Source organism: Littorina saxatilis, linkage group LG3, assembly GCF_037325665.1.
Source record: "Littorina saxatilis isolate snail1 linkage group LG3, US_GU_Lsax_2.0, whole genome shotgun sequence".
Taxonomy (NCBI): Eukaryota; Metazoa; Mollusca; class Gastropoda; order Littorinimorpha; family Littorinidae; genus Littorina; species Littorina saxatilis.
Window position 1 is genome coordinate 41890644 of NC_090247.1, and position 13314 is coordinate 41903957.

The following is a 13314-nucleotide window of genomic DNA, read 5'->3' on the forward strand; positions in this document are numbered from 1 at the left end:
ACGAAAAGAAAGTGTGCTTTATATTGTATTTTTTCAACAGGGTTGAAAATAATTGCTTTCTTTTTGTCTAATCGGAACCACACCGTTTCGACTGTGCAGTTAATGGCGGCACCCTTGTCCTCATGTTGGATAGCGTCCTAATTTTATCAATTTTCTCTACAAAACTGACAATCATTGCACTTAATTGCGCACATGGTTTGACGTTTGACTAATAAGTGGATGTAAATATATACACTTGCAAGCGTCTCTTTTAAATTTAAGTGGGTTTTCTTCGAGTGCAAAGGTGGGTCTAAATCAGTATCCGTTATGTGAGTTTTTAGGTGGATGTTTTTTAACTTCGTCGGTGTAAACACAACATGATTGAATTCCTAATTTTTATAATTTTGCATCGCCCGAGCAGCTTCCATTTCAACAGACAACTGTTACGATAATGATAAGTATAGAGTCCACAGTTCGCGAAAAGCGGTCATGTTGTGTGACAGCATCTCTTGATAATTGTACTTTGTAGTGGCTTATCATTATATTGAGGAGGTGCATTTAATACATCCCCACAGAGAAACTGGAACAAGTAAACCCATGCTGTGTAACACATAGCAGTGAAGTGCATAACAATGGGAACATTGGCGTTTTACTCTAGTTGTACATCAGAACATTTATTATTCAATTTATTGACATTTGAATCAATGAACCAGCTGACCCAGTTTCGACTTCCAAGTTCCAAGAAAGTGTTGAAACCATCAAAGTGGCATACATATACATGTATATATATGTACACAACAATGATGAAGCATATATTTATTATAGAAAACTAAGTGACAAGTGAGTTTAACATAGTTATTTTTGGCAGGGTTTTGTTAATTTTAATTCTAGTAATACTATTACTATTAGGAAACAGTATTGCAATGCAATGCATATATTTCACTATTGGCCTCTGCTGGGGAACCAATGATTCATTTCGGAGCTGCACGGCTGGAGGACTGGCACTCTCCACAAGCTACCTCTATTTTTTTTAGGTCCGATGACTGATGAGTCCGTTCATTGAGATTTTTTTTAAAAAGTTCAATTTCAAAGAACTGGGGTCTTTTCTTTTTTGGAGAAACATTTATGGAGATCCGTTTTGGGGCTTGTATCTCGGCAACAACACGATCATGGGCGAATCGGTGACCGAAGCGAGAAATGCGGCTCGCAGGTGTCAGCTCTGTCTGTCAAAGTACATGTAACTTGATGCGATTGCGAAGCAGACATTTGGATTGATGCAAAACAAGACCTATTTCAATATTTGTTGTGTCAGTATGTCTCAAAAATAAAATGCGTATGACACCTGGAAAAGCAGTATTTCGTAATTTACAGAAAATGTTGCTATGAGAATGACAATGACCCCTGTTTTGTGCAATGCTTTGTTAATGAGATTGCATGAACATGCCTGTGTGTGGATATGAGTCTTATGAATATGACATTCAAACGTCAAGAACTAAAGACATCATCATGCTTGAAGCAGAACAATACATTTGTAGTGCTCAGATTATTTGTTGATGACCTAGTTCGTCATAATTTCATTTGCTGATCCGTGGGAATACATGCATGCGCAACTAAAAAACCGGCAACAGACAGAACATTTATTGATTTAAGGTAAACTTAAGCCCTTTCTGGTCTTTTTACATTTAGTCAAGTTTTGACTAAATGTTTTAACATAGAGGGGGAATCGAGACGAGGGTCGTGGTGTATACATGTGTGTGTGTGTCTGTCTGTCTGTCTGTGCGTGTGTGTGTGTGTAGAGCGATTCAGAGTAAACTACTGGACCGATCTTTATGAAATTTTACATGAGAATTCCTGGGTATGATATCCCCAGACGTTTTTTTCATTTTTTATATAAATATCTTTGATGGCTTCATATCCGGCTTTTTGTAAAAGTTGAGGCGGCACTGTCACACCCTCATTTTTCAATCAAATTGATTGAAATTTTGGCCAAGCAATCTTCAACGAAGGCCGGACTTTGGTATTACATTTCATCTTGGAGGCTTACAAATTAATTAATGACTTTGGTCATTAAAAATCTAAAAATTGTAATTAAAATTATTTTTGTATAAAACGATCCAAAACTACGTTCATCTTATTCTTCATCATTTTCTGATTCCAAAAACATATAAATATGTTATATTCGGATTAAAAACAAGCTCTGAAAATTAAAAAATATAAAAATTATCATTTAAATTAAATTTCCGAAATCGATTTAAAAACAATTCCATCTTATTCCTTGTTGGTTCCTGATTCCAAAAACATATAGATAATATATGTTTGGATTAAAAACACGCTCAGAAAGTTAAAACGAAGAGAGGTGCAGTGAAGCGTGCTATGCAGCACAGCGAAACCAATACCGTGCTAAACAGGCTCGCCAGTTTCACTGCGTTTTGCACGAGCGGCGGACTACGGTCATTGTTAGATAATACAGCACGTTCAGTTTCATTCTGTGAGTTCCACGGCTTGACTAAATTTAGTATTTTCGCCTTACGCGACTTGTTTGTTAATTGCTGTTAAAAGTTGTGCATTCTTGTTTGCACAGATGCCACGTATGACAAGAAAAGCTTTGGCAGACACAGAGTCGCCGTCTCGCAGCAGTCCCAGAGCTTCAACCAAAGCCTCCACTGCTGCTGCTGGCACCCCTTCGCCCGCCAAAAAGTAAGTACACAGTAAGCTGTATGTAAGTAAACTTGCATGTACTGTGGAAAACCCCTTTTCCCGATAAAAGCATGTTTTACGTACCAAAGTAAGTGGTGTAAAAAGCAATGTCAGAATCTTTCCGTGAGATCTGCAAAAAAATTGGAAAAATATATAGCTGTTTAGTAATACATCAACATAGGTGCCAGTCTTCTTGTTAATTCACAATTTCTGGTTTCAGAAAGTTGAAAATTGATTTCTTGTTTGATCGTCAGCCATAGCTTTTTGTTTCAAAACTTTGAGCAATGTATATTCAGATTTAGGGCTTCTAGAATTTTCAGGTTTGGATTTGGACATATCCCTGAGTAGGACCCCTGCTATTATACAGGACTGAACAGGTTTATGTCCAGGGTGGAAGCCTATGTAGGCAATGGACGCCGATGGTAACTAACACTCAGTAATTTGATAGTGATACCTCTAACCTGTGTTCTCAGGACTCGTGGGCGTGGAGGCAAAGTGGAAGAGGAGCCAGAGAGTGTTGAAGTGGAGACCAAAACCAGAGGGAGATCTGCCAGCCGTGGGAAAGGTACTTGTTGCCACCTTTCTCTGCACCAAGGATGTTGAAATACTCTAAGATATGTTGGTTAACACTTTTAAAAAGAGAAAAAGAAAGAAATGAAAAGGTCTTCAAAGTGTTAAGTTCCTACACCAGTTTTTGTATACATGTGCGGAATTTATTTGGTGTGAATAGTGAAGAAGGGACTTAGTTTGCAGTATAGTCACCCTCCCCAACAGCAAAAGAAAACTAGCAAACAGGGATGAATGTTCTCACAAAACCGCTGAAGGAAAGATACGCGGCAATATATTGGAAATTGATCTTGCTAACATGGAATGTCATTTGCTGACACAATAAACGCAGTCTGTGTAACTGAAAGAGAAAAAATGTCTTGAAAAAACATACCCCCTGTTGCCAGCATGAAGTATGAGGTCTCCTCATGAGGTAGAACTAGAAGAGTGTATGCTAAATGTTGTTTTCTAACATCTCTGTTGATTGGTTCTTATTCAGCTGCAGCACCTGCGGCTCGTCAGTCAACTTCACGGGGCAGAAGTACGCCTGCAAGTAAGAAGACACCTACCCCAGCCAGAAAGGGCCGCGGTAAGGCCAAGAAAGAAGAGCCTGAAGAAGATGAGGAGGAAGAGGAAGAAGCCGCAGAGGAAGAAGAGGAGGAGGAGGAAGAAGTAACGCCAAAGAGGGGGAGGGGTCGAGGGCGCGGTAGGGGCAAGTCCCCTGCGTCTGCGGAGAAGAAGACGCCTCCTGCGAGAGGAGCTCGAAGTTCTCGTCGCTCTGCAGAGGCAGCAGCTGAAGAGGAGGAAAAGGAGGAGGAGCCTAAGAAGACCACGCCCAGAGGCAGAGGAAGGGGCAGGTCCACATCAGCGTCAACGTCCAAATCTCGTTCCAGACGGGGCCGAGGTGCTGGCGAACCTGGGGAGGAGGAGGAGGGAAATGCGGAGGAAGAAAAGGAAAAGATAGCAGATGCTGAAGAGGAGGAGAAGATGGAGGAGGGGGCTGAGCCAAAGAAAAGAGAAGAAACTAAGGAAAGCAAAGCTGCTGAAAAGAAGGAAGAGCCCGAAGCTGAGACTCCAGTGGAGCAGAAAGAGGAGGCTGAGAAGAAGAGTTCCCCGGCCAAGGAGAAACCTGCCCCTCCTGCAGAACCCATGGAGGAGGATGCCAAAAACGGCGAAGCTGTTGCCACTCAACCCTCCCCGCCCAAAGTGGGTGTGAAGAGGAAGATGGAGGAAGAGGTCACGGAAGAGAAGGTGGAGGAACCAGATGTGAAAAGGGCTCGTGTCAACGGCACTGAAACCGACAAAGCTGCTGCCGGAAGTGCCGCCGCTGATGTGGAGATGACTGACTCTAAGCCGGCTGAGGAAGGTGATGAGCTGAAGGATTTTGTGGTGGTGAGCAAGGAGGAAGTTCCGGCACCAGACAGTGCAGAGGTGGCAGCCTCCGTGCCCCGTCCTGCTGAAGAGGTTAAAGTAGCCGAGGCAGCGGCAGCACCTGCTGATGTGACAAAGGCTGACGTCGTTACCGCCACTGCCATCGTTGACTCTTTAAAGGTCATCCCCCTTACAGAGGCTGAGATGGCCAAGGCCTACACTAGTAATCTGAAGGTAAGGCATTTTGGTCAAGTCTTGAATGTTTGTTGACTTTGGAAACACAGCGAATGAGTTGATAATGATATGTGATTTAAACAACTTTTTCTAGACATAGGATGTAGCTGTACTGTGAAAACAAATGTATATTTAGTATGCCATAGCTCAATTTACATCTTACTTGCCTTTTTGATAAAAAAATTTCTTTTACTTTTAAAACACAAAATTTAAATGTTATTTTTACAATAGAGACTTAGTCTCAGTCACACCTTTTCTGTCTAATTTTTGCTAACTTCTTGCTTCCGTTTTCAGGCAGCAGGGCGCATTGAAAATGATGACGTGTCGTCCGTGATTGCCGAAGTGGGCAGTGTTGCTGGGTCGGATATCACAGGGAGTACATCTCGTGGTCTTGACATCAGTGAGGCGCAGTCTGCCTCAAACAGCCTTGACGGGGATTTTGCTGGTGATACCAGTCTGAACGAAGGCGTGGTGACCCCTGATGCTGCACCAGCTGGCTTTCCCTTCCTGCCACTGGTGAACACAAGCATGCTTCCTCCTCCAGAAGCCCAGCTCAGTTCTGCCGCACCTGTCTCGCTGCCCCCTTTGGGTGCACAGCCAGCTGTCAACCTTCCTTCCGCTCCTGCCTTGAACCCCACCCTCGCCGCCATGCCTGGTGTTCCTTCAGTGAACAGAGACTTTGGTGCTGTGCCGCCTGCCGTTGTTAACCAGGTGCCCGCTCCCCTGGTGCCCCCACCGCAGCAGAGCATACCTGCTACAATTCAGCTGCCTGCCTCTACCGTTCCTCGTCCTGTCCAAGCGCCCGCTGCTTCTCCTTCTTCTGCGCAGAACTCCCAGCCTCCTGCCCAGCTGGCCAAAGGCTCGAGTAGTGTTTGTGAGAGTCTGGGCAAGCCCGAACCAGCCTTTCTGGCCAAGTACTCTTCCCCTGCGCTTCTGAACCGCGCCTTTGTTTCCAACCCTGCCACGCCCCCTGCCGTTGTTCCCCAGCAAAACATGTTCAGTGTGGTCACCTACAACATCTTGGCCGAGTGCCATCGCACCAACACCAACTACAGCTTCACGCCGACCGTGTTCCTCACTCAGGAGTACCGCCATTCACTCATGATGAAGGAGCTGCAGTACCTCAAGGGGGATATTGTTTGTCTCCAGGAGGTTGGTCCCGCGTACTTCAACACAACTTTGCTGCCCGCCATGAGAAGGTATTGCAATAATCGTGGTTATGTGTACTTGTGTTGACTTTGTGTGCCTTTTCAACTTCAAGAGTAGTCATGAAAAACTGTATTAATAATAATAGTAAATCACTTTTCTATAGCACAAGTCCCGATAACAGCTCCATGCGCTTGACTGTAGATTGTGTGTGTGTGTGGAGTGCGAATGTGATGTTCAGCCATCTGCCTTGCCCAGTTCTAAAAAGCTTACTCTTTTCAATTTTTTCCCTCTTTGAAGCTAGCTACCTTTTGGCAGATGAAGTTGTAGTAGCTGTCACTAATCAAGTTTGTGCAGAGTGACGATACATGTAAACAGCTTTTGTCTTGGGATTATCTGAGGGTAATCTTTTCAGATCCGGTGACTAGTCTTTTAGGATTAGTAATTACGGTAATGTATAAAAGTTTGGTAAGATTTGAGTCATCGCAGACTTGGTCTAAACTCTTCTTCTGATGTACTACCATTTTCTGTTTTTTGTGTGTTCCCAGCCTTGGCTATGACGGACTGTTGAAACGGAGAACATCGCCACACTATGATGAGGGGGAGGCCACCTTCTACAAAACTGCTCTCTTTGAGCTGGAAGCCAGCAAGGGTGTGTCTCTGGCAGAAGCTGCACTTAAGGTAAGATAAGTTAGTAAGAATACCGCAGCAGTTTTACCGTAGATTGTCTTCAGTGTGACACATTAGGTAAGAATACTGCAGCAGTTTTACCGTAGATCGTCTTCAGTGTAACACATTAGGTAAGAATACTGCAGCAGTTAACTTTATTGTCTCCTGTGTTAGTTGTACTGTTACACAGAGGAAAGGCTGGTCTGCTTGACATGAAACCTTATTTTTATCTGTCTGCTTTGCAAGTCTGGTTTGTTAGATCTTTTTGTTTGGATAGTTTTGAACTATATTTATCAGTTTGTATTGATCAGTGGAATAAAGCATATTACAAACTTAATTAAGAGGTAGATTTCAATGTTGTAATTCTGGCAGTCATCTTGACATGGTTGCTTGCTTAACACTAGCAGTGGACAAAGAAAAGTGACCAAGACTTTTCCTCCCCTGTTTTATAACGTGATACATATGCATGTTTAAATTACATATTCTTACGCAACTCACATAGAAAGCATTAACTTCAGTTAAAGTGCTAGGACACTGAACTACGCTTCACCCCAAAGGGGAAGCAACCCCCTAAAAAAGAACGGCCTTGACCTCTAACCCAAGCTATACAAGAGTCGAGGTCATACCGTCACGTGACCTATCACGCGTGACTCAACCGCCGCCATGTTGAAACCTCACTCCCACTTCAGTCACCAAGTAGTTCGGACGCTTTTTACACTACGCTGCAGGCTTTTAGCCTACTGTCTTCTGGACAGTGTTTCACCCCGTCTACAGGTCCCTGCTTCTCATGCACAAGTTTGGGTGAGCTCGTTCTAATTGTTTGCTTTTGCTTGCGTTTGTTTCTTTCTCCGTTGTTCGGTCTGGTTGTTGTTTATCAATATCATAACTCAGACTGGTTTTTTGTCAGCAATGGCTGACAAGGAGAAATAGAAACCACAGACTAGTCAGTAGCTGCTGAGGTTTCTCCTATTAAGTTCGCATAAAGAGAAAGGCAAAGGCACTACCATTTCTGTTCTTGACCCAGCTTCTCTTACTACTACGTCTGTTAAATAGCCTTGAATGGTTGAAAACGACGTTAAAGGCATATGTACGCGCTCCCGTGTTTACAAAGTGTAGTTTGTCTATAATCGATGTCAAACGCACCATAAGACCATGTAATGACGATATGTCGCCATGCGCCGACCATATACTTGTTTTACAGCTTGTTCTAGCCTCTGAAAAAGTGAGGATGTCAACAAAGACGCGGAGGTTTTTCCCTTGCGTCAACGCTACCTCAAATCTAGATAAATAGGACGATCTAGATCAAAATAAAATTGCAATATCTTGCAGGGAACTTAATTTAGCATGTCTCCAGCTGTGGGTAAAGCAATTAGTGTGTATAGTCATCGAGTACATATGGCTTTAAACACTATATAAAGAAGAAAGAAAGAATGTCTGTTAAATTTCGGACCCTATGAGTCCAATCATGCCGGTGCTGAAGCAGGTTTAATTTAGGTTACTTCAGCCAAGGCAAACGCAGTGGGAAAGAATACTTGTGTTAAAGATGGTTTTTCTTCCCTTTTTGACTCACATGCGAAGCAAAAGTGAGTCTATGTACTCACCCGAGTCGTCCGTCCGTCCGTCCGTCCGGACGTCCGTCCGTCCGGAAAACTTTAACGTTGGATATTTCTTGGACACTATTCAGTCTATCAGTACCAAATTTGGCAAGATGGTGTATGATGACAAGGCCCCAAAAAACATACATAGCATCTTGACCTTGCTTCAAGGTCAAGGTCGCAGGGGCCATAAATGTTGCCTAAAAAACAGCTATTTTTCACATTTTTCACATTTTCTCTGAAGTTTTTGAGATTGAATACCTCACCTATATATGATATATAGGGCAAAGTAAGCCCCATCTTTTGATACCAGTTTGGTTTACCTTGCTTCAAGGTCAAGGTCACAGGAGCTCTTCAAAGTTGGATTGTATACATATTTTGAAGTGACCTTGACCCTGAACTATGGAAGATAACTGTTTCAAACTTAAAAATTATGTGGGGCACATGTTATGCTTTCATCATGAGACACATTTGGTCACATATGATCAAGGTCAAGGTCACTTTGACCCTTATGAAATGTGACCAAAATAAGGTAGTGAACCACTAAAAGTGACCATATCTCATGGTAGAAAGAGCCAATAAGCACCATTGTACTTCCTATGTCTTGAATTAACAGCTTTGTGTTGCATGACCTTGACCTTGGGTCAAGGTCACATGTATTTTGGTAGGAAAAATGTGTAAAGCATGTGAGTCGTATGGGCTTTGCCCTTCTTGTTTGAGATGTTTTCGACCCAAATGTATAACATGTTGCCATTCGTCGAGTTTGCGCTCGCTCCCGGCGGGAGTGGGCGACGCGGCTTGTTGTCACGCATCGAGGTTCCGCCTTCATGCACAGTCACTTCGGCTGACGCGCACGCAGAGGAGTGTGTTTACTTCATACGAGGAGCTTTCACGCTCTACAGGTTAGTCAAGTTCACCGGTAGCCAGGTTCTCTGGTGAAAGTGTTCAAGTTGGGCCGGAACTAGTAGCCCCCCCGCCACGGCCGGGGGGTGAAAGTGCGACTCCCCGGAGGCTATCGCTCTTAGCAAGCGGAACTCGGGGGGTCGACACCGGACAACAAGTTGGGCCGGAACTAGTAGCCCCCCCGCCACGGCCGGGGGGTGAAAGTACGACTCCCCGGAGGCTATCGCTCTTAGCAAGCGGAACTCGGGGGGGTCGACACCGGACAACAAGTTGGGCCGGAACTAGTAGCCCCCCCGCCACGGCCGGGGGGTGAAAGTTCGACTTTCCCAGAGGCTATCGCTCTTAGCAAGCGGAACTCACGGGGGGTCGACACCGGACAACGAGACAGTTGTACTCACAGGCAGACTGGTATGTCTCCGGTGAATGTAAACAAGTCTCAACTTCCTCCCTCTGGGCAGGAAGCTGCTTTCGGGCAGGCTTTGCACGGTTTTTCCGTTTTGCAATCAGCCTCGCCTGTGGTGGATCGTTTTAGTGACGCAGCTAGTCACAGTGACTTTCATGGTCCGGCCACAGCACATTCGGAGTTCGACGATTCTCACTCAGTTTCTGAGGAGGAAGTTGATGTCAAGTTGTCACTCAGACTTAAACCAGCTATGGTTACTGCAGCTCAGGTGTCTGCCAAGTACTTCGCTGAAGGGGTGACAGCTATGACAAGCTCTGCGGCACCACCACCCTCAGTGGTGGGTGATTTCCGCCCTGCTTTAATGGAAGTTCAGGGATATCGTTTTAGCGAGTCTCCTTCTGTTGCTTACGAACTTTCCAGGGTGCTGGCTAGAACTTCGGGTTCCGAGAATAGCTTGCCTGTGGATACTGTGCCTTTACTGGCTGCACACGGTCAGGCTCCTGATGCTGCTCAGCCATGGCTTGCCTCAGACCAGTTACGGAAGCGAGCACTTCGTTTTCATTCACGCAAGTTTGCTCTCTCCCGTCGTCATCACAGTCTTATTGAGACTTACGCTTTGCCGAGTGCACCGCTTCCGGTCACTCCGGAGTCGGCTAATCTCAGAGAGGATGTCTATCGTTTGGACAAACATTGTGCTTACTCTGAAGGCGCATTACTTGGTTTGGATGAAACGGGAAGATACTCGTTGGAACTTGCGTCTCTTTCAGAGACACTTCTTCGATCTCTTTCGCGGTCGATCGCGGTGTCGTCGGATCCTTTCGTATTTCGAAACGACTCTAGCGTGAAAGACGTCCCCATACTCCTGGCCTCTTTGGCTAAGGTTTCAGCCGAACAAATGTCAGTCGTGGCACGGTTGTACGCACTTGCGGTTTACACACGCAGGGACGCTTTCTTGTCTGGCTCTAGAATTTTAACTTGGGGAAGTTTTCTCATATGATTCTCTTTTTCCACCACTTCCTTTGTGGGCAGCGATGCGGCGTTGCTTTCGCTTGCGTCACCCGCGCAAGTAACGCTTCACTCGCTGAGCGATATCCGTAGTCCTAGGTTACACCAAGCCTAAGAACTTAGTTTATTCTTTTCTTCGTACTACGGAACCGCTTCCGGTTGCACCGGACTTGTCGATCATACATCTTAACGTTCATAGCAAGGAGAAACTGTCTGTTTTCAAGAACAATGATCTCCTGGCTGTGGAAGATTGTGGCCGCTCTTCTTTCTATTATCCGCGTCTTGGTACAAGACTTTGATTCGTTCTTTCCCTTGTGCGGTTTCGTACTCACGGGATGCCTTTGTGTTCTGTCGGGACGCATATACAAAGGGTTTAGCTTTGCTGTTCGTCTGGGAAAAGGCCTCGGCCGACAGTATTGTTCTGTCGGTGAGACTTAAATCTCTTCCTTGCTCGAGGGTCTTCTTTGCGAATCCTCTTATTTGCACACGGACTCTTCTCTAACAGAGAGAATCTCACAGCAAAAGGAAAAGCCCACGGCAGGCCTCGGCTTCTCTTATCAGAGAAAAGCGCTAAGCTGTCCGTTCTCAGCTTTGGTTTTTTATCTTCTTCTCGGCATGGCACGTTGCCAAATACCCGCCAACCACTTTATCTCCTCGAGGCGATTTAGCGGTAGGGTTCAGTGGGCAAACAATAGCATGCTTTCATGCATACTCTTGGCACTTCGGCGCCACCCTTCTCTCTGCCTCTGTGTTTTCCCACAGCGGCTGGAGGGGCGATTAGAACTTCCACTTTATTGAGGGAGGCACTGGGGCCCTTCCTGTTGGGTCACTTATATAGATCGTGCATATATTTAATTCAGATCTTCAGGGCTCTGGTTTCGTTTTCTAAGCAATCAAATGAAGAGCTGGAACATGTTAGTGTCTTTTCTTGACTGGTTCACAGACACAACCAATCTTTGGATTCTCACACCACTGCTCATGCAGGGCGTTCCCGTTGGTTCTCTCTCCACCAGCGAAGCAGTTCTGTCTCTTGCGGATTTCTTTCCTCTTGTCAGGGGAGAACATGTGTTGATTCAATCAGACAACACCACAGTGGTCTTTTATCTCAATAAGCAGGGGGTGGCATCTCGCCCCTTATCACTGCCACAGCGAGCATGCGAGGTTTTGATGTGGTTTTTACCACCACGAGATCTTTTTAGCGGTGAAGTACCTTTCTGAGAGGCTCTATGTATTTATTGGCAGACTCTAGTCAGTCGGCCAAGAATGTCCACTCGGATTGGACCCTATCTCACTACGCGCTTCTACTCCTTCTGGTGAATTTGGAGAAGCCGCTGATAGAAGTTTTGCCTCTCGGTACTATCACCTTCTGCTAAATGTTCGTCTCCCTGTTCCCGGATAATACTCTCGATTTTACTTTGAGCGGCCTGTTGGTCGCACATTATGGGCCCATTCAATCTTGGTTGCCAGTCCTTTGGGCTGGCAAGAGGGCGCCGTTTTTACACTCGAGCCACACGGGTGTCTACTGTAAGGGAATCATTGAGACGCTCAGGGGCTTCTGCCCCAACTCTGGATTTGGTCTAGAGATTCCATAGGGGTTCAGCGTCTTCGTTTTGTGTCACTTTGACTGGCTTGGAACTAATGGCGTATATTAACGGAAAGAACTCCACTTCTCTCCGTTCAATGCGGGTGGCGAACCACCTATCCTGGCTTTCCGATTTTTCTCCCACGTCTCTGAATTAAGACTTTATGTGATTTCAGTTGCACTGACACAGCTAGGTCGCAAAATATTTTCACTTGGGTTCTTTGTAGCGAGCGTGATTAAAGGGAACCTCCCTTTGGTTGGCTGAAAGCAAATCTCCAGTCCCGACTTGGGACTTGCTCCTAGTTTTGGAGTTTTTGAGTTCGGATTGTTTAATCCTTGACAAAATTAGCCTCTTCTAGAGGCAATGATTTAGTGAAGTCAACCTTAGCTAAATGGACTGCCACATTGATTAGGCATGCCTACAGTGGTGGCAAGGAAAAGGGGGGGGGGGGCAGTCAGTCCTCCCTTTTCAGGCAGCACGGGCTCAAGAGGTCAGAGTGTAGGCCTCTTCTTTACCTGTTCTCAAGTCTGAGAGACTTACATAAGTCATGAATGCAGCTCATTGAACGTTCAGGGACGTAGTCATGAGTTTCTATCGGCGGGGTATTTTAAGTACCCGCTATTTTAGCACACATCTACTAGACATCTTCTGCAGAAGATGTCTTTTTATGTTTTTCCTGGGGACGTATCTGGTGCTCGGCAGAACAGAAATTTCGGTTTGCCAGCTATTGTAGCTACAGGCCAGATACTTGCAAGATGTTAACTGTGAGTTCATTTGCCCACCACCTAAATTAGCAATCTGCTTTCTATGTGAGTTGCGTAAGAATATGTAATTTAATATAAAATTTCAAAAATAAATTTTGATTAAATAACATATTCTTACTCCGAATCACATTAGCATTGAGTCACCTGAGATGCTTATCACTGAAAAACGCTTACCCGGCTAAAAATTTTAAAGGGAAGCAACCCCATCACCAAAACGAAAGTGAAAGTAGCTTTGGTAATGGGCCAGCACACTGGGAGTTACCTCCCATACGGGTGTGTGCCACGTCACTTCCTCTAGGAACACGTGCCTATTCTCATACGTCTTTTTCACCTTGAGGGCGTGGGCATCCTCTCTGGCAGTACTGCGCTCCAGATGTCTAGAGGAGGTGCTGACAATTGCGTTTTGGCGTTCTGAAGAT

The 13314-nt window shown here is 45.1% G+C and overlaps 1 protein-coding gene across 1 annotated transcript in view; it reads left to right on the forward strand.

The window, feature by feature from the left end:
• The first annotated feature begins 102 nt into the window (after positions 1-102).
• LOC138962407 (uncharacterized) overlaps positions 103-13314 on the forward strand; it is a 36039-nt gene continuing 22827 nt past the window's right edge. The window contains exons 1-6 of the mRNA XM_070334211.1: positions 103-283; positions 2561-2676; positions 3150-3241; positions 3722-4827; positions 5122-6026; positions 6522-6654. Coding sequence (XP_070190312.1) covers positions 2561-2676; positions 3150-3241; positions 3722-4827; positions 5122-6026; positions 6522-6654 — 2352 coding nt within the window. The 5' untranslated portion in view covers positions 103-283. The remainder of the gene's footprint in view (positions 284-2560; positions 2677-3149; positions 3242-3721; positions 4828-5121; positions 6027-6521; positions 6655-13314) is intronic.